The 27,640-nt window shown below is 35.5% G+C and overlaps 1 protein-coding gene across 2 annotated transcripts in view; it reads left to right on the top strand.

Annotated features, from left to right (window-relative positions):
• LOC140171153 (putative ammonium transporter 3) overlaps window positions 1-27,640 on the top strand; it is an 81,157-nt gene that overhangs the window by 14,843 nt on the left and 38,674 nt on the right. Inside the window, exons 1-2 of one of the 2 annotated variants that reach the window (XM_072194341.1) lie at window positions 9,530-10,197; window positions 12,873-12,944. In XM_072194341.1, coding sequence (XP_072050442.1) covers window positions 9,623-10,197; window positions 12,873-12,944 — 647 coding nt within the window. In that variant the 5' untranslated portion in view covers window positions 9,530-9,622. Of the gene's footprint in view, window positions 1-9,529; window positions 10,198-12,872; window positions 12,945-27,640 lie in introns of those variants that run through there. The other variant, XM_072194342.1, reaches the window with a different exon arrangement.

Raw genomic sequence — 27,640 nt, 5'->3', positions numbered from 1 at the left:
TTACGATCGTCGGGATGAAAAAAAATCAAAAAATCACTGAATGGGCCTTTAGTTCCCTCCTCTCCTTACCCTGGCAATATAAATCAAAGAAAAAGAAAGAAAGAAAACAAGAAAAGAAAATTAACCAAATTAAGGGATCTGGAATGAGCGTTTTGAGCGTTTCGATAGTATTTTTGTGGGACATGAGAGCACATCAGACATATCGAATTGCATTCTGAATACGAAGAATGTCTTTCTGGTATCAAATAAATTTCATTGTTTGAAATTCACGATATAATACAAATTTTATGACAAATTATTAAAATTTGATATTTTTCACATTTTTGATAAATAACAGTCCTCGAAGTAAATATCATAAATCTAATGTTATATTCTTAAACAGTCCCTGGCATGATACCATACATGTATAGGCCTATGTATAGTAAATTTGTCTGCTTTATCTGTTTTGTGCTGTTTAAGCAAATAGTTAAACATAATTTCCATAAAATGTAAGCTTTTACTGTCAGCTAGATATTTCCCCTTTTAATTTTGAGCAGAACAAGTGAGGTAAAGCAAAGAAAATTGAAATTTACTACTACTAGCGCCAATGAATGTTATAAGATTGTAAAACGGTACGATCCTCTGGGTGGGGTGTGTGTGGGGGTGTGTGCGTATGTGTGTCCTGCACGCGTATTTTTTTCTGCAACTATAACGGGACGCAATACGATACCGGTATGTTATAAGAATCAAACTTACAAGAAAGATGGCTCTTGTCAAATTCTACAATTCTGTCAGAGAAAATATGCATATTTGCATTAAATTTTTAATTAATTGACATAATTGATTAATTAATAAATATTTTATTTAATGATTTACCATAATTCCAAATATGTCGTACAATATGTCAAATTAAAGCTAATGAAATGCTTTATAAATTGGTCAGAGCGCATTTTGCAGAATGCATTTAGTACTTTAGTTACATGATTCCAAACATTCTATTCCAATTTTTGCTATACACGCATAGGAGCTGTACTTTTAAAATCCGCGCCTAATCAATAATAATAGTCTTTCACTCCATTATCAAAGTACTGTGCTCCAGGTCCTAGAGTGTGATGGTTTTGTAGCAGATGACAGTGCTCATTCAAGCCTGTCAAGGTCAGTTAGTAGCCACTTGCTGAATGGATGGCCATGATCAGCTATCAAAGAGATGCCTTGTGCAGCTGCCAATCACAGAAGAGGTTTGATAACATTTTGTTAAAAACCCAAATGTGATATAAGGACAAAGCTGTGCATGTTGGTACTTAATTGTTTGGATTCTTACGTTGAAATTCCCTTGTATTAGTATTTTTATGTGTAGTGTATAGTGGTCATAAATTATATAGCTTTTAAATTTTGGGCATTTTTGCTCTGTTGCACTGTACCATTATGGAATTTGAGCCAATCAATTACCGACACAAGCAGGTATACAGTGTATTATTTTATTTTTATTTCGTATCTCAGGAGCACAGCTCACTTGGTAAGGCATCAGAATTTGGTACACTAGCGCTTCGAACTTTAAATCGGAAGGTGGTGAGTTCGAGCCTCATCACGGTCACATTAATTTTATAAACCAAATATTGTTCGAACTTTTCATATTTGTTTTTCTTTTATTGTTTCTTTTCTTTGTCTTTTTTTTTTTCTTGTTTTCTTTATTTTTTTTCTTTATTTTTCTTTGATCCATATTGCCAGTGTAAGGAGAGGAGGAACTAACGGCCCATTCAGTGATTTTTTTCATCCGGACGATCGTAAAAATCATCAAAATTCAGATTTTGTACAAGACTGCGGAACTCAGTCTTCAATGATATAGTCAGTAATAATCTTTTGGTCATTATATGACTATCATCATTTTGACGACTGAGTTCTTATGATACTATGGCAAGTATATTGCACAATAGAACAGAAAAACCTGGTTTTTCGTCGATAAACCTGGTTTTTCAATCGAAAAACCTGGTTTTTCGATCGAAAAACCAGGTTTTTCAAATCGAAAAACCAGGTTTATCAATTTGATTGTCAGAGTTTTTTGATAAACTTGGTTTTTCGGCTGATAAACCAGGTTTATCAAAAACTATGACAATCCAATCGATAAACTCGGTTTTTCGATTTGATAAACCTGGTTTTTCAATCGAAAAACCAGGTTTTTCGAATTTGATTGTCATAGTTTTTGAGAAACCAGGTTTATCGGCCGAGAAACCTGGTTTTTCACTGATAAACTTGGTTTTTCATTTCGATTGTCATAGTTTTTATTGATAAACCTGGTTTTTCAATCAAAAACCAGGTTTTCGAATTCGATTGTCATAGTTTTTGAAAACCAGGTTTATCGACCGAGAAACCTGGTTTTTCGCCGATAAACTTGGTTTTTCAATTCGATTGTCATAGTTTTTTTGATAAACCTGGTTTTTCGAATTTGATTGTCATAGTTTTTGATAAACCAAGTTTATCGACCGAGAAACCTGGTTTTTCCTGATAAACTTGGTTTTCAATTCGATTGTCATAGTTTTTTTGATAAACCTGGTTTTTCAATCTAAAAACCAGGTTTTTCAAATTCGATTGTCATAGTTTTTGAAAAACCAGGTTTATCGACCGAGAAACCTGGTTTTTCGCCGATAAACTTGGTTTTTCAATTCGATTGTCATAGTTTTTTTTGATAAACCTGTTTTTCAATCGAAAAACCAGGTTTTTCGAATTCGATTGTCATAGTTTTTGATTAACCTGGTTTATCAAAAAAAACTATGAGAATCGAATACTATACGCTTGCACTCCCCGATTGCACTTAGGCTAGATCCTCCAGGCCTTGAATACCGGTACTCACGCACGGCCGCTTCACTTTGTTGTATTGAGGACTGGAGCACAGCCTGGACCAAGGGGGTGACACTAAATTCACGGTTGTTCTATTAGCAACGCAAAACCTATGAAAAATTCAGCTGGTTTACTAGGTAGAAAGTGAGGCCAGTTAGCGATCCGTTATGAATAATTCATGTTCGACCCCTTGGATCATGTTAATTGATATTGGCAAATAACAACAATGTTAGTTTTGCGAACTTTGCCTGTTCAATGAGAGTATAGCGCGCCCCAATACATCTGGGCACAAACCAGGCGAAAACGATCCAGTTTAATGAAATGGCGGACGGGTATTCCCATCAGGCACCAGTGATATGTTTTTTCAAAGAAAGTCTACTAATTTGATATGAAATGACATCTTGCAATAGCAAAGTCAAAATTAGGACTTGCTGTCAATAATATGAAGGAAATATGTGACAGAGGCAAGGTGTGAAATACAAGTAGTATTTAGGTTATAATAACCTTTGATACCCGACCTGACCTTCCATCATGGCGCCTTATTCGTCTTATGTATTTCTAGTATGTTCTCAAGTAAAAAAAAAATACCATTCTGCACTAAGCAGACAGAATGTTACTTGGCTCCCAGCATGAATTATTGATTTTATACGGAGGTAAAGAAATGTACAGTGTATGTACAAGCAATGCAACAATACTCCAAATATTTACGGTAAATCTGAATAGTGGTCACATGTTGACATATCATGTGTTCGGGAAATCGCGTGGCAACATTTTAAGATTTCAGGCTTGTTTACTAGTTAATTGCCATTTGTATTCTTTATTCTTTATCTTTGTTCATTAACATATATTTTAAATGCTGATAAATCGTGGTTGGCTCCCCACGATATCTGTTAAATTCAATGTTTTATGAATATAATTCTACCACGCAGAGGGGGTCAGGCAGCAGAATTTCACATCACCTGATTTAGCTAGATTTCGAAGCTCTGCTCTTCAAATTCATGTTAATTTCAAAGTTAATATATTTAATATGATACTAATTTTTTTTTTTTCTTACTGGTACACGAAATATACTAGCTTATTACCTATACAGAAAGGTGATTATCAGCCTTCACTCAGCAAATTGATATGCCCGGCATATGCAGCCATTCTCCGTCTGGATAACATGACTGTCGCCCTCAATACGTCTGGGCACAAATTTAAATAACAATACGCTATTTACATATCAATGCGGCCTCATGCTAATTAAAGCTGCCCCATCCAGGAGTTCATCTATGCCTGGACTGGAGCAAACAACGTTCGAAAATATGAATATTTAGTAGATTTTGATTACGTCATTGATTTCAGAGACGGGGAATATAAAAACAACAGACGCTTATGAAGCCGAGTGGATTTGCTGATTTATTGTGGTTTGTACGCTACATAGGCCTATAAGGAGCTTGAAAACAAACTGTCGAGTACCACAACTTCGTACACGCATCGATTCCCCTGGTACTGTACACTCCATGCCAGCAAATTTTCAGCAATTTTCCGTCCGCCATTTAGTGATAAATCATGATGTGCTTACAGGTTTTAACATGATATTGGTAGGATGGATGTGGAATCTTCAAGGGTATATGTAAGAGCACCTTTACCAAATCGGCAGGAGCGATGAAATACCAGATTCAGGCGTGCTTGCCTTTATAAAATGGGGACGGAAAAAAGAAGAGAAAAGAGAAAAAGAAGGGAAGGAGAGGGAGAAAGAGAAGGGAAGGGAGAAGGAGAGGGAAGAAAAAGGGAAGGAAAAGGGGAAAGAGAAGGGAAAGGAGAGGAAGAGGAGGGAAAGGGAAAGAAAGAAAGAGGGAGGGAGAAGAAAAAGGGGGAGAAGGGAGATTTAACCCCAAAAATTTCGGCTCACGCGCTACGCGCGCTCGTTATTGCGATAAAAAGAATAGGGACGATAACGACGTTTTAGGGACGATAAAGACGTTTGCCCCCTCGGACTGACAATGCTGGCTACGCGCCTGTTTGTGTATCTATACAGCACCCAAACCGGCTTCACAGATTCGGCGAGCAGGGCGCTCGGTCCTTTCTACCTCGTTGATCACACCATGCCCGTGCGCCATGAAGTGTGTCGCCATTACTAATGGTTTGGAAATTCCGGTTTTTCGAGGAGCATTCGATTGTCATACAATGTAGTTTTTGATAAACCTGGTTTTCGAATTCGATTGTCATAGTTTTTGAAAAACCAGGTTTATCGACCGAGAAACCTGGTTTTTCGAATTCGATTGTCGTAGTTTTTGAAAAACCAGGTTTATCGACCGAGAAACCTGGTTTTTCGCCGATAAACTTGGTTTTTCAAATCGATTGTCATAGTTTTTTGATAAACCTGGTTTTCAATCGAAAACCAGGTTTTTCAAATTCGATTGTCATAGTTTTTGAAAAACCAGGTTTATCGACCGAGAAACCTGGTTTTCGCCGATAAACTTGGTTTTTCAAATCGATTGTCATAGTTTTTTGATAAACCTGGTTTTCAATCGAAAACCAGGTTTTTCAAATTCGATTGTCATAGTTTTGATAAACCAGGTTTATCGATCGATAAACCTGGTTTTTCGCCGATAAACTTGGTTTTTCAAATCGATTGTCATAGTTTTTTTTGATAAACCTGGTTTTTCAATCGAAAAACCAGGTTTTTCAAATTCGATTGTCATAGTTTTTGATAAACCAGGTTTATCGACCGAGAAACCAGGTTTTTCGAAAAACTATGACAATCGAATTCAAAAAACCTGGTTTTTCGTTTGAAAAACCAGGTTTATCAGTGAAAAACCAAGTTTATCGGCGAAAAACCAGGTTTCTCGGCCGAAAAACCTGGTTTTTCACCGAAAAACCAGGTTTCTCGATCGAAAAACCAGGTTTCTCGATCGAAAAACCAGGTTTTCGATCGAAAAACCAGGTTTATCTACGAAAACCAGGTTTTTCTGTTCTATTGTGCAATATACTTGCCATATGATACATCATCCGAAGAGCAGTTTCAGACAATTGCTTGGGATTGTTGGGGCAGAGGTTATCTTTTGAATTCTTTCATGACCACCGAAGCAGAGTTAAACCTGTCAAGGACACTCGGCGTGAATTGAACTGACCATGTCACTCGCCACAAAAGAATGTCAAAGGTCATAAAACATCAACTTGGTGTCTTCTGCTAGTGGTTCAGCCCTAAGCCGTGTAGGCCTATTTAAGACAAAAATAATGCATTTACGTGAATCTGTAATTTATATACTGACAGTATATATAAATTAGCTACATGTATTTGAATGGGGCTTCAACTTCGTCAATACTGCCGTTTTCTTGGGTTTTGTGCCAATTTTTTTCATTAAAATTTTTTATAAAAGTAACAATTTGATTTTTTTTCACTTTCGCTGGGATCACTGAATGGGGCTTTGCAACGCGATATATTCAAAACTTGTATTCACCTACTGTTATAGCAATAATCCGATTATTACACAACCTCAGCAGCGTATTCAAGATATCCAATGCAAATAATCACCTAGATTATGACGTATCATACCGTAAATATGGCGGAGTACTCAAATTCATTCAACAAAAGCATGATTACAAGCTATTGCAATCTACCGCGACAGCTCGTCTCACACACATAACAAATGCACAAATACGATCAAATAGGTTGACGACAACGTTTGATTGAATGCACTGCATTGTGCCATGATTACGGTGAAGGACACCGGTTCAATTCCTTTGTATGGAGCCAATCAATAATTTCACGCACATCCTCTATTATTGCCCAATTATTGCCCGGGATGATTGCACACTGTAAAAGAGCTATTGTTATAATGTTTGATGAAATCGTGTTTAACTACCGTATTTGCTTAAGAACGGCACAATACAGATAAAGCAGACAGATTGACTATATGTGGTACATGTATATACATATTAATATAGGGAATGTGTGTGAGTCGAGTATTACCTAATTATAATAGGGGCGTATCCAAAAATGAATTCACGCCCCTTTCAAATGTCGAGCCAAAGTGCAGGCCCTATGTTCAAACAAACACAAACAAAAGGCATCATACCCAGTCATCTTCATGACAATTGAAACACTAGGTCAAGTATTAACATCCAAGTTATTCTGTTTTTGGCAAGCAATTTTAAATAATTGCTTGGACAGGTTTTTGTTTAAAAACAATGATAATGAATGGTTCTTATAAAGCACAATCTCTTCTGATGAGAAACTCAAAACGCGTAAAGCACGAAATTTACAAACAAACGTAAAAACGATCAATTTACAGAGATCGGTTTTAAGCTGGCGTTTAAATAACGAAAGTCTGGGGACGTTACCAAGGTTATAATAGTGTGTTCCAAACAGTTTGCTGAGATCATAAAACATACAGCGTAATATTTATGTTTTGTAAATGAAAGTTTTGCTTAAAATATTGCCCGATTGCATGTAAGATTGTTGGGCAAAGTTGTTTTGAGGAGAAGCAAAATCACGGTGATGATGAGATCAAATAATTAATCACTCATCGTGCTTAAACATGAGCGCTATAGGCCTGGGAATTTCTTTGCTATATTGAAGTTCTGGCAACACTGTGGCCATGCCGGTATTCCTATTAAACCCAGGGATATCGATCCGCAATGCTAGTATTGGCCTTAGATATCACGCGTTGATTTTGAAAAATGGTCAGCCGGCTGTAAAAATGGTGAAATGAAAACGTAAATTCTGACAAAACTATGATATATCGCTCACGGTGATGTGCGTTAGAAAGTTGGGAAAAATCCTTCACTAGCGAACTATCTTACTTTGAAAAGCTAAAAGGTTGATCCAAAAAAAAGGCTCGCGGGCAGAGTTTAAGACTATCAAAATCGAAAATCTTACACTAAATGACTAAATTTCACGCCTAAGTTTAACACTAGAATTTGAAAAAAAAATACAGTATCAAGCACTACAATTTTTCCTGACATTTACTGAAAAAATGAAAATGATTGCTTTTCATTTGGCCGAGAAAATTAATTTTACATTGAAAAGGTGTAACTAAAAATTTAGCTCATTTCAACACCAAATTCGATCGTTTGTATTGCCTCATTAAATGACTGAGTGAGCCTTGCATAACAAAAGAATCGGTTGTCCAGGCTGCTAACTGCAATAGCATTCCAAAGCTTTATACCTGCATATTTAATAGATTTCTCACAAAAGACTTTCTTGACTCGAGGTAAGATCAGATTGTTTCTTTTTGTTTGTGTTGGGTGGGTGTGTTGGGGTGGGTGGGTTTGGGTTTATATTCTTACCCTGATATTAAAGATTTCACTTCTTTTTTACAACTACCGTGTACAATTAATTATGTGTTGTTTTCTTATGAATAATGATTCCTCTTCATGATTTTGTTGTTTATTATGTCAATGCAACTATTGGGTTGATGTCTGTCATTTCCCAGCTTTTTGGCTGACTGTGCTTCTTGCCATGTGCAATCCCTTTCTTCTGGACGCAGATCATCTCCATGTATTTTAATCTTAAATAACTTTACATGATGTGTGATTTGATTGTATGAACAGTAGTTGATTAGGAGCAGGGGGCTGGTGGTTATTATCTTTGTACCAGAGATGTAAGTTTTCGGTAAACCTCCTGGGTTTGTTTTGGGTTGGTTCTTTTTCGGGCATTGTCATGCTTTTCACAGGAGTTTTTTCGTAGCTTACATCTCTGCCGTGTGTCTTTTTCCTCCACCAGTCCCAAGTACAGGGAAAAAAAGTAATTATAGCGTGAATTTCAGAGTGCATTGTAAAAAGGTCGTCAAAAACATTTGGTAATATTTAATATTGATTGGTTTAAAAGATGTTTCACTAGCGCTATTAAATTCAGATACTTGTCGCACCAACTTGAGGTACCTATGAATACGACCTTCATGCACATTTTACACTATAACTCGGAATAAAACTTAGGACATTTACGGCTCATTCGTCGTGTACAGTCACATATAACTGTTTAATGTGATAGGCATATGATAAATGTTCCAAACTGCGTGTAAACGCTCTGAATACAGGTAAATATAATATAAACATATCAGCAAAGGAACAAAGCACAAACATGTCTTTGTAATACAAATATCAATAATACATATATAAAAAGCTTATTGAAAGTTTTTGCGGCCAATTTGAATACGAAAACCATAATGTTTTGTTATTATGGCCTGTCGCTGCCCAGTCGATTTCTATTGCTTGTATAAATGCAACTCCATTTACCTCTTACGGTGTATGGAATGACCGAAAACTTAAAATGAGGTGTCAGGTCACTATAAAAGTACTATAACATGATTAATGTTCGTGCACACCCGTATTGCATAACGGTAGATTTTGTATCCACTCTTGTATCTAGGGTCTTTTGATATTGACACGCTGAATATTTTTTCTGATAGCAACAAATAAGTGCATCTGGCGCCGCTTGCTTTTTCTACATCCATCATCTAAGACAAAAGCAAAATAATACGAGGGCGCTACAATTTTCTTCGGAAAATGCCAAATGAAAGAATATTGATGTGTCAAGCAACTTGTGTAAATCGAGCGTTCCCTGACCATGCTGACTTACTGTGCCATATTATACACATATCAAGCAGCCGGTAATGGGGTAATGTGTACTTGTAACAAATACTCATTTTTCGACCTCTTTATTAAAAAAAACTAAAACATGCCTCAAATGGGTGGTGAACTTCCTGAGCTACCACCTGAACTGTTGGATGGAAATTTGATCGTGGTTGGTGAGGAATTTGCAACAACAAGATGGGACGATGCTACATGGATTCTTACAAGTGCTTTTATTATCTTCACTATGCAATCTGGATTTGGTTTACTGGAGTCAGGCAGCGTATCTCTAAAAAATGAAGTTAATATTATGGTGAAAAACGCAGTGGATGTTTTATTTGGAGGGTTAGCATATTGGATGTTTGGATACGGTTTAAGTTTCGGAACGAGTAAAGGTAGTAATAGTTTTTCTGGTTTTGGCCATTTCTTTGTGGATTCTACAAACGATGCGGAAGGAGATGATTTAGGTCACCTATTTTCTCATTTCTTTTTTCACGCGTCGTTTGCAACTACAGCAACAACAATTGTCAGCGGTGCAATGGTAGAAAGAGCAAAACTAGAAACATATATTATATTTTCTTTTACAAATACCCTTGTGTATAGCCTACCTGCACATTGGATGTGGTCAGATGAGGGATGGCTACGTACTCTTGGTGTTGTAGACATCGCCGGAGCTGGTGCTGTCCATCTTGTAGGAGGTATTACCGGCTTAATAGCAACTTTAATGCTTAAACCAAGATTTGGACGGTTTACGTCGGCCAATAAAGACCCTACGCCAATGAGTTCACCAACAAATGCAATATTTGGGATGTTTATGTTATGGTAAGTAATGTTGCGCTATCAGGATCGAACTGAAAACAAACCATCTTCCTTCCCCAGCTGACTCATTAGTTCAATTGGGTGAGCACTGGACCAGTAACCCAAGGTCACATATTCGAATCATGTTGTGTGGTAGTACACAGGAAGTTTAAATTCAATAATGTTGTTGTCATAAAATTATATCATTCTTAATGAAAATTAATACACATACATCATTTGTATATAGTGGCGGTCCTGGTATTTGAAAGTTAACATTACTTTCATAGTTGCTTTTTTACAAATAATGAAGTCCTTCATCCATCACATTGTCATGATGACGACCATTGCTTAATATTTTCTCTGATACATCAGCACAAAAATGCGGAAAGACACAGTAGTATCTGTCTTAATAAACAAATTTCGTTTCTAAGAAGCCTATTTACAACGGTGATCCTGGTATTGAAAACTGGCATTAGTGTGTAAATTGCTTTAACAAAATAATAATAGACATGTCGAAGTGGCTGTGAGATAGCTCTACTACACGGCACGGTACACGCAAGCATAATAAAATAGTATGGTGAATTGAAAAATCGCGAAAATGAAACTTTGATAATTGTTGTAAATATATCATTTGTTCGGTTTTATTGATCAAAATTATTTGCCGCCTCAATATCTGGTATGTAAAATCGTTCATAAAAATAAAGTTTTAGATTATCGCTTTGTTCGAGAATAACGACCTGATAAATGCTTGTAGAAGGTCGTCAATAAAATTAATAAATCGAGGGGGTCGTGCAAGAAGGCAATTGCTGCCCAATAGATATTTTACAATTTTTGTTTTCTATATTATACACATATAAAAGCATATGACAGCTGGCAGCTATTGCAGCTGAAGTCTTCGTGACTAACATTTCAGATTATATTCAGATTATGTTCTTCGACAAGTAGTCACGGTTGTTTGATGGGATCATTTATTAGTTTTTCAAACAAAATATCATGTACAACCAAATTTTAGGCCTGAACTGCTAAATGTGATATCATGCTAATGTATACATTACAATTTTTTTTACAAAATTATTCACTTTTATAGCATTTTTATAGCTTTTTCGGATATAAAATGTATCTATTAATGACAAAATTGGTGGCGCTATTTAGTTACTGGAAATTACTCTTTCAAGTTTTTAATACAAACAACTCCTTTTATTTTTTGATAAAATGTGTATATAAAATTTCCTTGTTGCTTGTTTCACCTATTCCAGCTGTTTTAATGGCAGTATTAATTACCTACCCCTTGCAAATAAAGAAATATGATTTAGGATAAATAGCGCCATCTATAGTTTGCATTTAGTTAATAACGGAGCCAATTCTATATACATCAAACAACCGTGTAGTCACATGACCATATTTATTTATTTTGCTATTTCAAAGTATACGAGTGTCGGTCAGTATGTAATGAAAGTTGACCTTTGACCCCATATATTGAATATTTGGATGGAATTTCTTTATGATCACATAAACACTGTACCTTGTCTTTCAAACCACATATGTGTAAATGATACCATATACTTGATTACGTAACAGCATTAACATAAAATCCATAGACTAGGGACACTGCTAAATTACTCAAAAAGGCGGGCCTTTTAAATTACAGCATAGGCATGTGTTTAAAACGTAAGAGAACGGCAAAAGTACATAGTGCATGGCTTGTTTTGGGCAGGAATAAACACTAGGTCCAGGGTTAGCCCCCGGGTTAGCCTTTGGTAAAATATGAAACTTATGGGTGGAAATGGGACGTCTGGGAACTTCAACAACTTTAGAAATTGAAGTGAAGCAACTATTATTCTGCACAAATGACATAAATTATCTCTAAAATGAAACAGATGGTGTAAAATAATGCAATGTAATGTAATGTAATGTAATGTAATGTAATGTAATGTAATGTAATGTAATGTAATGTAATGTAATGTTATACAAATATTAACTTCTATGATCAGGGTGATGGTCGAAATATAATCACGAGGTGAAAGATGGATTGCCCGGCGAGTGGAATGGAACAATACATCTTTCACCGAGTGATTATATTTCGACCGTTACACGAATTTAAGACAGTTAATATTTGTTTTATATCACTCATGCATAAATTCTATTACTAAAATACTATTTAAGGTGGGAAATACATTTTTTCATCAACATAACACCATGTTTTGTCGTGATATACTTCACATTTATTTTGGGGTCCACCCCATAACTAAATCGGCGAGTCCAGGAGTCAGCGCACGGCTTGGCGCATGCGCACTACGGCAGAGCACTGTGATGGTAAAGACTATCCCCCAGAGAGGGTGATGGTAAAAATGATAAATGGTAATAAACCAATGAACTGTCTAGAATTTATGTATGAGTGATATAAAATGTATAATGCAATGTAATGTAATGTAATCCATGAAGATAATTATAAATATAAATTGGGAGTATATTTAGCGTGTGGGGGGTGGGGAGAATGTGGACGTGGTTTAAGAGTATGTGGGTGGTGATGGCCGCACCAGGTGGATGTGGAGGTATGTGGTTTTTTTTGTGGGAGGGTGTGGTGGGTGAGGTTGTGTTTTGTATGTAACTGTGTCGGTGATATTTCTGTTCATAAATGCTATGTTACAGACTATACCCTTTGTTAAATCCATATATCCTGTCTTTTCATTTGTATGCAGGTGGGGCTGGTTAGGATTCAATTGCGGAAGCACCTATGGCATAACAGATACTAAATGGATATTAGCAGCAAGGTTAGTAAGCGTTTACTTGATCCGGTCTTTAGTATGAATTAAGATCATTGTACTTCATCTCGCAGTGTTAAACACGCCTCGTATTCTTGTTACAAATTGCAAATGTATAAGCATTTTGCTCCGCGGAAAGGTCAATGTGAATCAAATGAATCAATTGTGTTCGACCTTTCCTGTACGATCGACTAATTAAAGTGTTGAGGGCTCAGCAAAACGGTCTGTCGCATCTTTTTCTTTTTTTTTTGGCAAAAAATGAAATTTTGGTATCAAAATTTTCAGAAAGAAATTCACTTTTAGTAACACAAAGCCTCATCTTCATAATACTCCCTTTTTAAAGTTATAAGTCAGTATAATATCAAGGCCTTTTCAGTTAAATATAATAATGAGGAAATCTTCAATCGTCTTTTTCTCCAAATGGGATATAAGGCAGTGTTGCAAGGAGGCCTCGATGTACTATATGTATGCTTAAAATAACACAGTTCGTGGAATGACATATACATTACACAAATGGATCACTATATTACTTAAGAAAAGATCATGCAACACTTTAATGTTTTATATAGATTTAGCTTTAAGGTTTACAACTATTTTAAACTGTTGCATTTTGGTACTTCACAGCATCTTACGAATGGTAGTGAGCTTTGGCAAATATTGCATTAATCATTTCAAAGCGAGTGTCAGTGTGTAGAAGAATTCAAATATCATATATATACTTTTATTCTGTGGTTCTGGAGTTATGTTGTGAAGAGGGCTGAAACAACAACACTTTTGTAAAACGTACATAACTCAATAACAACAATAAATCAAGCAAGTTTTCAAAGTATATGATTTGTAGATTGAACTTTTGCAAAACATTAGCGTGTATTACCGCTATAACGGGAAGGATAATACAGCAAACTGCAAAGAGTTGCAGGGAACACTGAAGTTGTAAAGGTCAATCTTCCGAACCAATCATCCGAATAACTTCAAATTTGTCATATTGGGTGCGTACCCTGATGAAACTGTTCATTTTCAAGCAAAAAAGTCTGTTAAATACACGTTTACAATGGCAATGGCGGTCATATTGGATTTGTTTGGATAACTTTGCGCGCAGCTTTTTTGTTAACGGTTTATAAAACCCTACTACAACGACTTCAGTGTCCATTAATACCAATGTTTTGATAGTGAACACTTAATTCAAATATCTGTGACAACATTTGGTGTCATGTGCATAAAATGTCTACCGGATGCTATTAGTATTTTGTTTGTTTGTTTGTTTGTTTGTTTACCTAGTTTGGTCCGTGAGGGACACATGCTAATCCATGGGAACACCATGGCCCGCTCCAAGCTCATACAAATGCACAAGCCTGGATAGCCAGTGTTGGCTAATAAATTTGCATGCTGCCCTAAATAGCTTTGATAAACAAAGCAAGAAATGGAAGAAAATAGCTAGGAAAAAGAGAAAAGATAGAAGGCCACTCTATTACACTTACTACAAGTGAGGCAGATCATGCACTAGAAAATTCTGAAGACGCTTGTAATTAACGGACTATCACGGTAACTCGAAACGAAAAAAATGTTCGAGTACGTCCTTAACGATTTAGATTCTTACATTTCTTGGTAAATTTTGAAATGTCAGCCAAAATGCATTGTTGTAGCTCTTGATATAGGCGTTTCATTGTTAACTCTCATATCATTATTTTCATTCAGGGAAATTTTGACCTTCGTATAGCTATAATAGTTAAGTGCAACACAATTTATTTCTTACCTAATAGTTTCCTCTCCTACTTTTGTTTTTTTCTATCTCACTTCCCTGGTTTTATGTAATCAGGTATGACTTAATATTATGTTCTTTAATTTAAAGACAACACGGATTTTCACATATTTATACGTAACCTTTTTAAGTGTTAGAATAAAGATAAATATAAAAATGAGTAGTTCTATGAAAACTGCCATATCTTCTGATCCAAATAACCAATTCATTTTGGTAAAATTAAACTTTCCTATTGCGGATAAAATAACAATGCATCATAAAAACAAGTTGATTTTTATACAAAATGTTCCAGTATGTTATGCTAGAAAAAAATGGGTATACAGATCAATTTCACTCACCCTGTACGTTGAAATAAGTAACGTATTATTTGCTTGTAGATCACTAACATATTTAGTAATATATTTAGTAGCTTAAGAAATTACCTCTATAACGGATAGTAAAAAAACAGAACAATATACCAGAAGAATTATAGCAGAGTTCTGTTATCTTCAGGACTTTCAATTATTGCCCAAGAACTTAAAGAAATATTATAACATTTTCAAACAAAATAGATTAGCATTTCTTTGCCATAAAATGTTAGCTTTTACTGTCAGATATATCCCCTTTTATCTTTGAGCCGAACAACTACGGCAAAGCAAAGAAAATTGGAATTTACTACCAGCGCACATGTCGCCAATACGTACCACTCCTTCGGTCATGTTGTGGTACGACCCTTTGTTGTGTATATCACCGTCCCGCACGCCGTGACGTACTGTGTGTTATGAACATCGTGTATGCGTTCGACTAATAATTCCATCGTAATAATAAAGCGCTGAATCAGCCTTTAATTCAAAATCACGGATTTTGACAAAACTACAGCACTTAGAGTCTTGATTTTTGCAGGGTATATTGGTTTAATAAAGTACAATTTAATCGTGTAAAAAAGGAATTTTAAAAATTCAGTGAGGGCGTCTTCCTCAGCAAATGTTATAATATGGCTTTAATTGTCAGGTTTTGTACCGCGTAAAATTGACTTTTATTCTGAGCACTACTCATTTGAGATCACGAGATCACAAAAGGAAAAGCATTTTCTCGTGTTTGTGTTTCTTTTCACTTACTTGAAATAAGAACTAAATTGTAATGTAATAAATTGATTTATTTCACTTCAAATGTCCAATTATTAAGACTACCTAAGCAGCTAAGTCAAAGCACCCAACCACCTTGTTCATGGTCCATTCAGGCGCTTTTGGCATTGATTAGTTACACAAGACACAAAAGTGGTTAAAATTACGACTAGCTTACATGATCTACTACATAATTATTTGCTTGTAGACTCCCAACTTGGTTGATAAAAAAAGCTTAAGGCCAGAGTAATGGAAGACACATTCGTTCACGCCCGAATTTGAGATTTCTTGATATTTATCAACACTAAGATGTATTCTTTCACTTGAAACTGATAAAATACAACTTTCTAATATTTACTCGTATTTTTGCTTGATTTGTTTCACTCTTTTCAACTCTAAAAAGTCACATGGCTCAAGACAGCTTAGTAAATTGGCGGGAAATAATGAGTCAGAAATGTGCGAATGCGAAATATTTTGATTACGCGCGCGATTCGCTTAGCGTGACGCGGCGCAACTCTGCGCGTATGTCCAACGCAGTCTAGGCGCATTCGGTTTGTTGTTCACGCCAGCAAATGTGGTGTAAACAAAACAAAAATTTGCAGTCAAAATGCCACTTAGATTTTTTAATTATTTTGAATTTTGGCGCACTGAAAGCAGACATTATAGATTTATTGGTGCAAAAAGATGCATATTTAGACCATGCACCAGACACAGCTTTTACAAGCGTGAAAGTCTTACCGTTTTAAAATATAAGGACGTTTTGTGCATAATTTTGACATTATTTTACTAAAACGTCGATTTCTCAAAGTTCACTTTTGACAATATTGCACGATTTTTGTGACAAGATAACTCGAAAAAAAATATGCAAGCAAAAGGTAAACTTTTTGCACTATCGTTTAGAGTACATCAAAGCCTAGGGAAGGTTTTCTCATTTTTTCAAAATATTTGTTTTAAACAAAAATATACATCATTCTGTGCAATTTTTAGCTTAATAGAGTGACAAAATTGCATTTTTCACATGTTTTTTCAATATTGCGAAAAAAGAGATGAATTTCAAAAAAATAAAAAAACCTTTTCTAAGTTCATGTCTCTTCTTTATGAAAAGCTAACTGAATTTTTTTTTTTACTCGAACGGATTTTTTCTAAGTTGTCACAAAAAATTGGGGTAAAAAGTTAATTTTTTTTGTGATTTTTTCAAAAACTCGAGGTTTATGAACAAATCTGACGTCACCATGGGATTCCTTGACTCATTTCCTTTCCAAAAATGTATAGTTTTATATACTTTTGACATACAATTCAGAAATAATGATGCTCGAAAAGGGCCACGTTCTCTCCCATTACACTGGCCTTAAATGGTCAATTCCAGCCAAAGCGGGACAAAATTCTCTCTGGGGGCCATTTTGAAAATGTTTTCCTTTTCAATTCTAGACTTATCAAATGAGACGATCATATCTAGTGAATCATCAGGTGGAAGTGCCATCGGATTGAAAAATAACTTTTCTTGCTAGACCAAATAAAGTGTTAAATGCGCATATGCATGTTACCCACGAATTCAAGCCTTTTTCACCTGTTGTACGCCATAAAATTTCACTTTCTTTAATATCTTTCAATATTTTATGTGTGACTCATATACACTAGAAATCGGTGAAGACTTTGAACGTAAAATAGAATTTTATTACATATATCTACAAAGAAATATTTTGGTTATTACAAATTTTAAGAAAGAACCATTTGTACAGTTAAGATTGTGTCAATTCTTCGAACTCTTTCCAAAGTGGCTGTCATTTAACATTACTGTATTATTTCGAAAGATTAGAATAAATGCTTCATCTTAATACTAATTACGGCGTGTCCGTCCGTCCTCTGTCCGCGCGCTATCGCGTACGCGTCCGCGCGGTTCGCGTTCACGCGGTGCACTATCGCACTATCGCTATTGACATTTGGGATAAACCAAATACGATCACCGCTTCCAATTTTAATGAAATTATTGTATCTAAACTTCAAATCGTCTATAACAATCTTTGGGTTAATCATATTAATAATTTTAGTCCTAAACTCAGAACATATTGTACATTCAAAAATTCTTTCAGTACAGAAAATTATGTTATTATCGCTAACAGATCTTCCAGGGCTGCATTCTGTAAATTAAGAATAAGCGCACATAATCTCATGATCGAAAAGGGCGTCACTTCTCTCCAAAAATTAATCCAGAGAATAGAATTTGTACACTTTGTAATTTAAATAAGGTGGAGGATGAATTTCATTTTGTAATGATATGTCCTTTCTATACCAACCCTCGCCAAGATTTATTATCTACAATACATGAAATGTATGATATAGATGGTATGGTAGACACTGACATTTTCAAACTTATAATGAGTGCAAGTGATTTTGACAGTATTACTCCAATAACCAAATTCGTCAAATCAGCTTTTGATTCACGAACGAACATGGACTTATAGATAATAACAAAGTTCCCATTTGGGCTTAGAGCAGCGACCCCCTGTCATATTTTCATTCTATAGGCTCAATGTAACGTGGACTTGAGCGCCACTATTAATATTGTCTATTATTATTAAGACTAATTTATATTTCTTCTATAATTGTAAATATTTGTACTTGTAACTTTAATATTGCAATTTCAATTGTAAATATTTGTATTTGTAAATATTAACTATACCAGTTTGTTTGGTGAATGTTAATAAAATATATTGATTCTCTCTATCGCGTGCTCGCGGTGCGCTATCGCGGAGTATCAACGTAAGTGTGCGCGGAGTACAGTGCGAGCATCGGAAAAGCATTACAGTGTGACTAACGGGTGCATCTCATCGGACTAATAATTATAGGCCTTATTTTCAACACATAGGGCCTATTTCAATACCGAACACGTGCGCACAACAAACACGTGCATATAGGCCTATTTCAGCAGAACATGACTATTTCCGGAATCCTCCAGAATGGTTATCATAAAAATTATCCGTTGTGGTAAGGCCTATAACCGTTTTTGCGTTCACGTTTCTCGCAATTGATTTCATTACATTAGTAACGGCCAATATCCACGTCCAGATACTAATTTCGGTTTATCTAAATGTGGTAACAGGGCAGGGCGAATGATGGGTTTCCAGATTATGGGTAGGCCTACCCAACTACCGAAGTAAGCACCACACCTATAAAACAAACAGAGTTGATTAAGTTGTGTCAAGTTGGGTCTTGATCATTGAGAGACGCATTTCATAGTAGTTTAAAAAGTCAGGGCAGGTATATGGGTAACGGGTTTGGGTAATTAGAAATAGGCCTATCACGAGAAGCGCCCGACCCGAGAACCGCGAAATCTAGTATAAATATAAAGTTAGATTTTGTATCTCGTCGCAGGATGAGGATCTCGGATGGATTCGTGGGTAACAGCGTCTGGAAAATAGCAATTCCTGTTAATTTTTTAAATAAAAAAAAAAAATACTTTTCCGTATGTCAATAATTCAGGCTGCAATGGCACTAAAATGAATTTTAATCAAAATACAAACTACATGGAATATTTAGAATGGATCATTATGGCATTTTGGGTATAAAAATCTTGAGAATAATGAAGTTGCCAAATTCAAATAGACAGAGCAAGCAGTTTTATATTATTATTTTAGTATAATCATTCCATATTTTCATGCAGCAATATTCTATTAACTCGTGTTTGACAGTTCATATGAACTAAAACACTATCAATACATTGTTAACTATAATTTAAGTAGGGATTCGTGGGTAACCAAAATGTTCGTGGGTAACACATATTTGAAGGTATGTATTGGTACGCGGCAAAATAGAAAATATTACAGAAGGTTGGAAACCATCATGCGGTTATTCCTCCATTGTGTTTCAATGATTCCCGTTTCTCTAACCAATTGCATTTACCCAAAAAATGGTAATTTAGAATTGTTAGTTGTGATTTCTTACGACTAGTCCAATAAAATATCCACTTACTTGCAGACGTTTCGGAAACTGTCAGTTTCCTTTATCGATGCTATTGATGTAATGACGATCTGTATACAGCTGATGTTGACTGCTGCTTAGCAACTGGTAATTTAGGATAATCAATCAAAACTTAAGATGCATAAGAAACATATAATTTACAAGTAAATCCTTGGATTCGTGGGTAACGCCGAATTCGTGGGTAAAGCTATAAGTACTGTAGTACCGTTTGGGGTTTGCGTTTCTTAGGTGCATAAACTGTAAGTACTGTAAAAATTATAGCATACCCATGGCTTGAATATGTGCTGATTTAAACTTAAAATAAACAATCTCCTTGTTTTTCAAGGTTAGCATCTATTCGGGATTCGTGGGTAACAAAAATTTAAACCGTCGTAGATTCTTTTTTAAAGCGGTGAACTTATTTTTACGATTTACAATTTTAAGCGCTTGTCAAACTAAATTCAGTGTCCAAAGTCATTAAATATTAATTTAAGTTATGGCAATTATATTAGCTGGACTCGTGGGTAACAGTTGATACGTGGGTAACGTCAAATTTGATGTTATGGAATTTTATGGGTAAAACGTATTTGCATAAAATAATCACTTGGACCTCAGAATTATAGAACGAAACTTCGTTTCATGATATAGTCATTTATGACATATTCACTTAACATTTTTCAGAACGATCATTTTATTTTTGATACGCGGGTAACAAAATTATTAGCCAAATTGACTTAATGGCCTCTAGAGTCCACAAACTTTGGTGGAATTCAATCGTTTTACATATGATGAGAGATCATGCAAACGTCTTTCTAACGGTAATAATTTCATTTTGATTGAAGGACATTCAATGACATATATGGTGCTTTATCTTTGAATTCGTGGGTAACGCCAATTCATTTAAGCCATCATAACTTGTCCCCTGGTATGACTTGCTAGTAAAGGCCTATATGCACAAAGAGAGCACATTGGACGTGACATGATATGCTCTATCAATAACGTGATTTCCTTTATTAATGACATTTTAAAGTGGAAAGTTAACATAGAGAGAATTTTGTCCCGCTTTCGCTGGAATTGACCAAATATATAGTATAGCTTAAGAAATCACCTCTATAGGAAGTAAAAACAGAATAACAAACACGTGCCGTTATATTTTTATCGTTAATGTTATATCATTAATTTCAATACATAAATGTATATAAGATACATAACAGTGTTTGCACGGTAACCCACCTTGAATATACCGTATCTGATGGCTGAAAGATAAATGGTTAAATTGGGTAACTAAACTTTGTGGATCTTTCAATTAATACGTAATGCAATTCCTAACAATGAATGATTGATTATCAACAGGCGGACTTGGCTGTACGTTAACAGAAATACAAGGGTCTCGCGTAGTATGACATTGATAGATTTCGTCCACAATAGTTTATTAAGGGGGGTCGATCTTTTGTGCGTAATTATAGAGGGCCAGGGATTCACTCTATCATTAAAAAATTATTTGAAGAAGTCAAAGAGCCCTAGGAATAAAAACTGTAGTGTAATTCACGCCAGATACAATTTCTTTATACGACAAAATTAATTTTTGTAATCGATCAAACGAACGTTTTATATCAATTTTAAATTTAGCCTGAATCCGTAAATATGGTACCTCTCGCCCTTTTTTGAGTCAAGGCTATTTTTACCATTATGCAGCGAACCATTGTTGAAGCTATTTCACATACATGTACAAAACATTCTAGAGAAAGAATGAGGACATATAGTGTTGAAATATCTTTTGTTGATTTCGAATGATAATGTCATGAAGTCGTAAATTTTAAGGTCAAATTCCTAAAACCAAAACAAAACATTGCGACGCAGATAATTCCCGACTTACGCAATTTCATCATCACATCAGTGTCTTTATTATTTGTTTGAAACCTTTCCCAAACGTTCGTGCTATTTATGCATAAAACGGCTAATCTATCTTTACAAAACGCGTCTTTTTTAGTAAACAAAAGGCTAAAGATGGCATTATGAGATTTATCTTTTATCATTACACTCCATCGCTCAACTGCCACGGTAGCCGAGCGGTAAAGCGCTAGACGCGTAATCGAAGGAAGTTTATAATCGCTTGTTCGAGTCCCAACGAAGCCCGTGGAAACTTTTTTTTCTTCAAAATTCATGATCGCATTCCGAAATGAGTCACTTGTCGGAAAATCATGTATCGTATCCTTAACCTCACAGTAATCTAAGCTGAAATTGACGGTTGGGTTGAGCTGGGTTGGGGTTTAATTTATCATAATATAATACATAGAAGACATATAGTCGTAACAATATACCTTTTGACCCCAAAACAGACCCCTCCATATGTTCAAGCCAAATCTGATTATAACCCTATATGCACCCAATGTTATAGTCATTTTGGCATTATTCTGATGATCAGAGCACTTTTCGTGATCCTAGCATCCTCTATTTATGTCATTTTTCATTAGATATCCACGAAAAAAACCTATTCCCAAAATTTCAGTTGATTCCGATTTTGCGTTCGCTAGTTATGCATGATTATGTGTATTACACTGCTCCATAGACAATGCGTTGTAATTTCGTTCTGGTGCACCAGAACGAAATTCAAATTTCACGATATCTTTGCTAAACGAATTAATCTGCAAGAAATATTTTGTACATAAACATATGTAGCCAGAGGTTTCCAGTAATGTAAAAATCTCAACTTTTTTGAGAAAAGTGGGGGGATGAGGCTGTGGATCACGAAATGCCCTTTTAATATGCAGCAAATAGTGAATTTTAAGGCAATTTTCAGTAATTGAGCCTATTTGACCCCTGCATGACCTTGAAATCCAAATCTGTGTTTATTCCATAGACACCAGCTAATGTCAATGCATATGTGTCAGTCGTATCTCTGTACCATGTAATCTGTAGGAAAAGAAGCATTTTGAAGTTATTTGGTTATGTGCCGGAAATACCCCCTTAATGCCCTTTGATCCCAAATCTGTGTTTACCCCATAGACCCCAACTATAGCCGATGCCGATGACCAAGTCTCATTACTCTACCATGTAATCTGTAGAAGAAGAAGCATTTTTGGTAAAAATCGCATTTTTATCCAAAATTACTCATGCCTGACGTTTGACCCCAAATGGGTCATGTCAAATGTAAAGGCTGTGGTAGTGGACCTTTTCTAAGAATAAATGTACATTACCTTTATTATCTTGCGTGAATAATTAAGAGGTTACAGCACTTTTAATAAATGCATTTCTGAAAGTTCAGTGCTCAGCCACCTTTTTAAGTCATAATATTAACCCATGTTCCTGTCATCGTATAACACTCAAACAAACCGCCAAACGGTTCCACGTAATCATCCTTTTTGCTCAATTTAGCAATGATTTTACGTCACCACCTTCATGCGCGTATTTTTTTGTTGGGGGGGCCTATGGGGGCGCGAGCCCCCCGGGGTAAAAGCAGGGGGCGGCCAAAACAAAGGGGCGGCAGAAGAAGAAGGGCGGAAAAAAGCAGGGGCGGTCACAACGAAGGGGCGGTAAAAAGAATTAGTAACGAGATCTGATTGCGTTCGCCTGCGACCGCGAGGATGCACAGCCAGTAGTGACAAATGAATCTGTGAGAACCGGAAGTGATCCCTTAATTACCTTTGACCCCGCAAAAATATTACATAGTGCTTAGGATGTCATAAGGAATATTCCTGGTGAATTTCAGCTTAATCGGAACTTATACATGGATTTTGATTTTTTTTAAATATATGATTGACCTTTTGACCCCATTAATGACCTTTGACCTCAAAAAAAAAAAAAACCTTTTGTACACCGACAAAATGCATTGTTCCAATTTTAATTAAAAAATTCTACCATGTTTAGTTGTTGAGATAAAAATTCTTGAAGTTATTTACCTAAAAACAGGAAGTGACCCCTTAATGACCTTTGACCCCCAAAATAAAAATACCATGCATACATCAGGTAAGACTAATTCATGTATGATGATTATATTACTCTGGTCTGTTTATATTTTGAGATAAAATTTTTTAAAACATTTTTGAAAATTTTGGTTTTTGACCGGAAGTAACCACTTAATGACCTTTGACCCCAAAACTGTAGGCATCATAAAGACCCTAGCTAGTAGCGATGCATGTGTGCTAATGGCGACTCTCTGCTATGTAATTTGTAAAGACAGTGATTTTTTGAATATTTTTTACAAATTTGTCAGACTTTTACCGGAAGTGTCCCCTTAATGACCTTTGATTCCAATTTTATGGTATAACTTTTGGACACTGGCTATAGATGATGCATGTGTGTAAGTGACGTCACGGTGCTATGTAATATGTGAGAGGAGTATCATTTTTAGTTAAAATCCAAGTTTTGGCCATTGACCGGAAGTGGATGACATTTGACCGGAAGTTGATCATGTGACATATGTGGCACCACCAAACGGTTCTACTGACCAAATATGGTCAACATGCCTGAAAGCATGTGGCTACGATGGCTGATTATGATGTTGACAGAAGAAAGAAGAAGAAAGAAAGAAGAACTAGATCTGGTTACAGATCTGGACCTAGCCGGGGCCGGAAATGCCAGTCTTAACTTAAAGTTTGACCTTTGACCGGCTATTATTGACATCTCACACCATTAATGGTGCATCACTGTAGCATGTAGGGGCTTTATCCGTCTTCCATAGGCTGAGATACAGCTACTTTTCCATAATTTTACACATTTTTTTGCATTTTTGACGTCTTGACCTACTTAATTCTCTTTGACCCCAATATAAAAAAACTTCATACACACCGCAAAAATGCATTGTTACAATTTAAATTAAAAAAATCTACTATGCTTAGTTATGGAGATAAAAATTCTTGAAGTTATTTAGCTTAAAACCGGAAAAAATAAAAATACTGTGTACACATCGGGTAACACTAATGCATATATGAAGTTTATGCAACTCTGGTCTGTTTACGTTTTGAGATAAAAAAATGAACATATTTGATGATTTTTGGTTTTTGACCGGAAGCGACCCCTTAATGACCTTTGACCCCAAAACTGTAGACACCCCAAAGACCCTGGTTGGTAGCAATGCATGTGTGCTAATGACAACACTCTGCTATGTAATTTGTAAAAACAGTGATTTTTTGAATATTTTAGCTTTCAGACCGGAAATGACCCCTTAATGACCTTTTGACCCAAATTCTGTGAATAATTTATAGGCACTGGATATAGCCGATATATATGTGCAAGTGACGTCATTGTAGGATGTAACATGTAGGAGAAGAAGCATTTTGAAGATATTTGGTTTTATACCGGAAATGACCCTTAATGACCTTTGACCCCAAATTTGTGAATATCCTATAGACACTGGATATAGCCGATGCATATGTGCAAGTGACGTCATTGTAGGATGTAACATGTAGGAGAAGAAGCATTTTGAAATTTGTTGCCAGAAAGAAAGAAGAAACTAGAGTCAATAGAATCTGGGTACACAGCGAATAGCTATCTGGCAAGCATATTTTGACCTTTTGACCCCAAAGTAAACATTGACCTTTGGGGTCATAAATATTTTTAACATGTTTAGAATGTCGTAAGAATCGTTTCTGTTGAATTTGAGCTAGATTGGGCCAATTTTAACTTTTTTTTAAAGTACCAAAAATACAAAAATACCATAGATGTCTTGTACAAATTTTGTTCCTGTTTAATGTGCCGAACTTGGGGGCCAAATCAGGGAATGCGAATGTGGCTCCTCGTCAGTGATCCAGATTGCCGCATTCTGAGTTTAACCACAGATCCTCAATTTTTGAGGATCTGTAGTTTTAGGACTCGTTTCGGTAAGAGCAGTGAAACCTGCTCTCCTGGACCAGACGAGCCTATATTGAGCTCTATTATAATTAAAACATAGCAAATTAATAATTGCAAAATATTTCAATACAAATACCAAATTGGACAGGAGTATTTGATAAACATTGTAGATGAAGATACGTCACATTTTATAATGTAATACATTACTGTCGATTATATTTCGCATACAAGATTTTTGGTGTAGTGTTCATTACATTATTATTGCACATGTAGATATTGATTATTACTAGCATACAGTATATTGCACATTAATTATTGTAAATTATTTTTTATCTTGTCAATGTTTTTGATCACAATGGTCAAATATAAATTCAAATATATTGTAACAAACACTTTCAGTTTTAAACAATACCATTAAATATACCCACGACGGAGTTACACTTTGTATATTACATAACATTCCGAACATGTCTGACATTCGTTTAATTGTACTTCATTTATCTTTATATTTTAAGTTTTCTTGTCGAGTTCTTCATAATATCATAGAGTTTATTTGATTCTGTAACAAGTAAATTTTCAATAGGAACTTGTTGGTCTCTTTTTTTTTTTTTTTACTTAGGAAAAAGGTGCTAATTCAATCGAAATATTGGTTAAAATATTAAGTTTATCATTGATATTCCATCCAAAAATAATTGTATTCAGTGATACATCAAAATTAATAGCGTCTTCATGAATTGATACATATAATTTCAACTAAAATGATTGTTTTTGTACCACGAGTACATTGTCTTCTATAGAATTACAAATAACACACTTTGGAGTGTCACTAAATGATCATTTCAATTATTCCTTTACCGTTACTAGAGTTGACTGAAATCAATGTGTATCCTTCAATATCAAGACTGTGAAGTTCCTAATACTTTATGGCAACAAATGTCGGATGATGGTAACTGTAGTAGGAAGTCAATATTGAAGCGTTGTAGTTCTGCGGTGTTGGTTTGATATATATATGATCCAGAAGAGTTCCTTTGGTAGTCGTTGGGTCTTCAATCAATTGATTGTATTGTCTAAATGCAGGCAGGACTTGCTCTTTTATCAAGTTACGATTAAAGTCTCCCACAAGGACTTTAAAATCTGTTTCTAGATTTTCAATCTGGGCTGTTACCTCATTCATTTCATCATTGAATACTCTTGAGCTTGTTGCAACAGGTTTGTATATAGCTGCAATCAGCAAGTTGGTTCTTCCTGATGTTCTTATCGCTAATACGTCGGAGTGCTCAGTTATCAATGGTAATACATTGTATTTCACACTGTTTTGAACATAGATAGCAACCCCTCTTCCACTACCAGAATTGATTGATTCCAATGAATAACCATCAATTGCAATTGTTTCAGGGTTATTGCTACTTGTCAACCAGGTTTCAGATAAGCAAATGACGTGAGCTTTTCTGAACTCGCTATTGTTTTTCATATCTTCAAAATGTCGATTTAAGCTCTGAATGTTATGATGTGCAATAATGAAATAGTTGTTGTGATCTATTTCTAATAAAGGGTTAGCTACGGAAAGATCACATTGTGACATCTTGGCAATATTGGTTGCAATAGTTTCGTCACAATAGATTCTCCTGGCATCAAAATTCATCAGATACATTCCATCAAGATGAGTGACTCGACTAAGTGCTACGTATGCCATTGCCTGCTGCAAGTATTTCATTGATATTACTGCTTGGTCCGTAGTTTGTCCTTGGATCTTGTGAATGGTGACAGCCCAGGAAAGTTTTAACGGTATCTGTTCTCTGGTTGTGGTAAACGTCTTTCCTTTCAACTGAAACGATTCCTTGCGTGGCTTTATGGGAGTACATTCTTGGTAGTGTGGTGGGATGAATTCTGTTGTTCTTGCCTTGGCACCAATACGAGAACTATCAAATTTGACGTATACGACAGTTGGCATATTTGTCGAGTTGCAGAATTCGATACCTTTAAATACGCCAGAAACTCCATTGCACAGACCGTCAGTCACATCAACGTTCGATATCAGCATAACTCGGGCACCTACTGCTAATTTTAGTTCATCTGCCAAAGTTGTGTTGCGATCT

The sequence above is a fragment of the Amphiura filiformis genome, chromosome 15 (assembly GCF_039555335.1).
Source record: "Amphiura filiformis chromosome 15, Afil_fr2py, whole genome shotgun sequence".
Taxonomy (NCBI): domain Eukaryota; kingdom Metazoa; phylum Echinodermata; class Ophiuroidea; order Amphilepidida; family Amphiuridae; genus Amphiura; species Amphiura filiformis.
The sequence above is the reverse complement of the archived record's forward strand: the minus strand, read 5'-3'. Positions and strand labels throughout refer to the sequence as shown.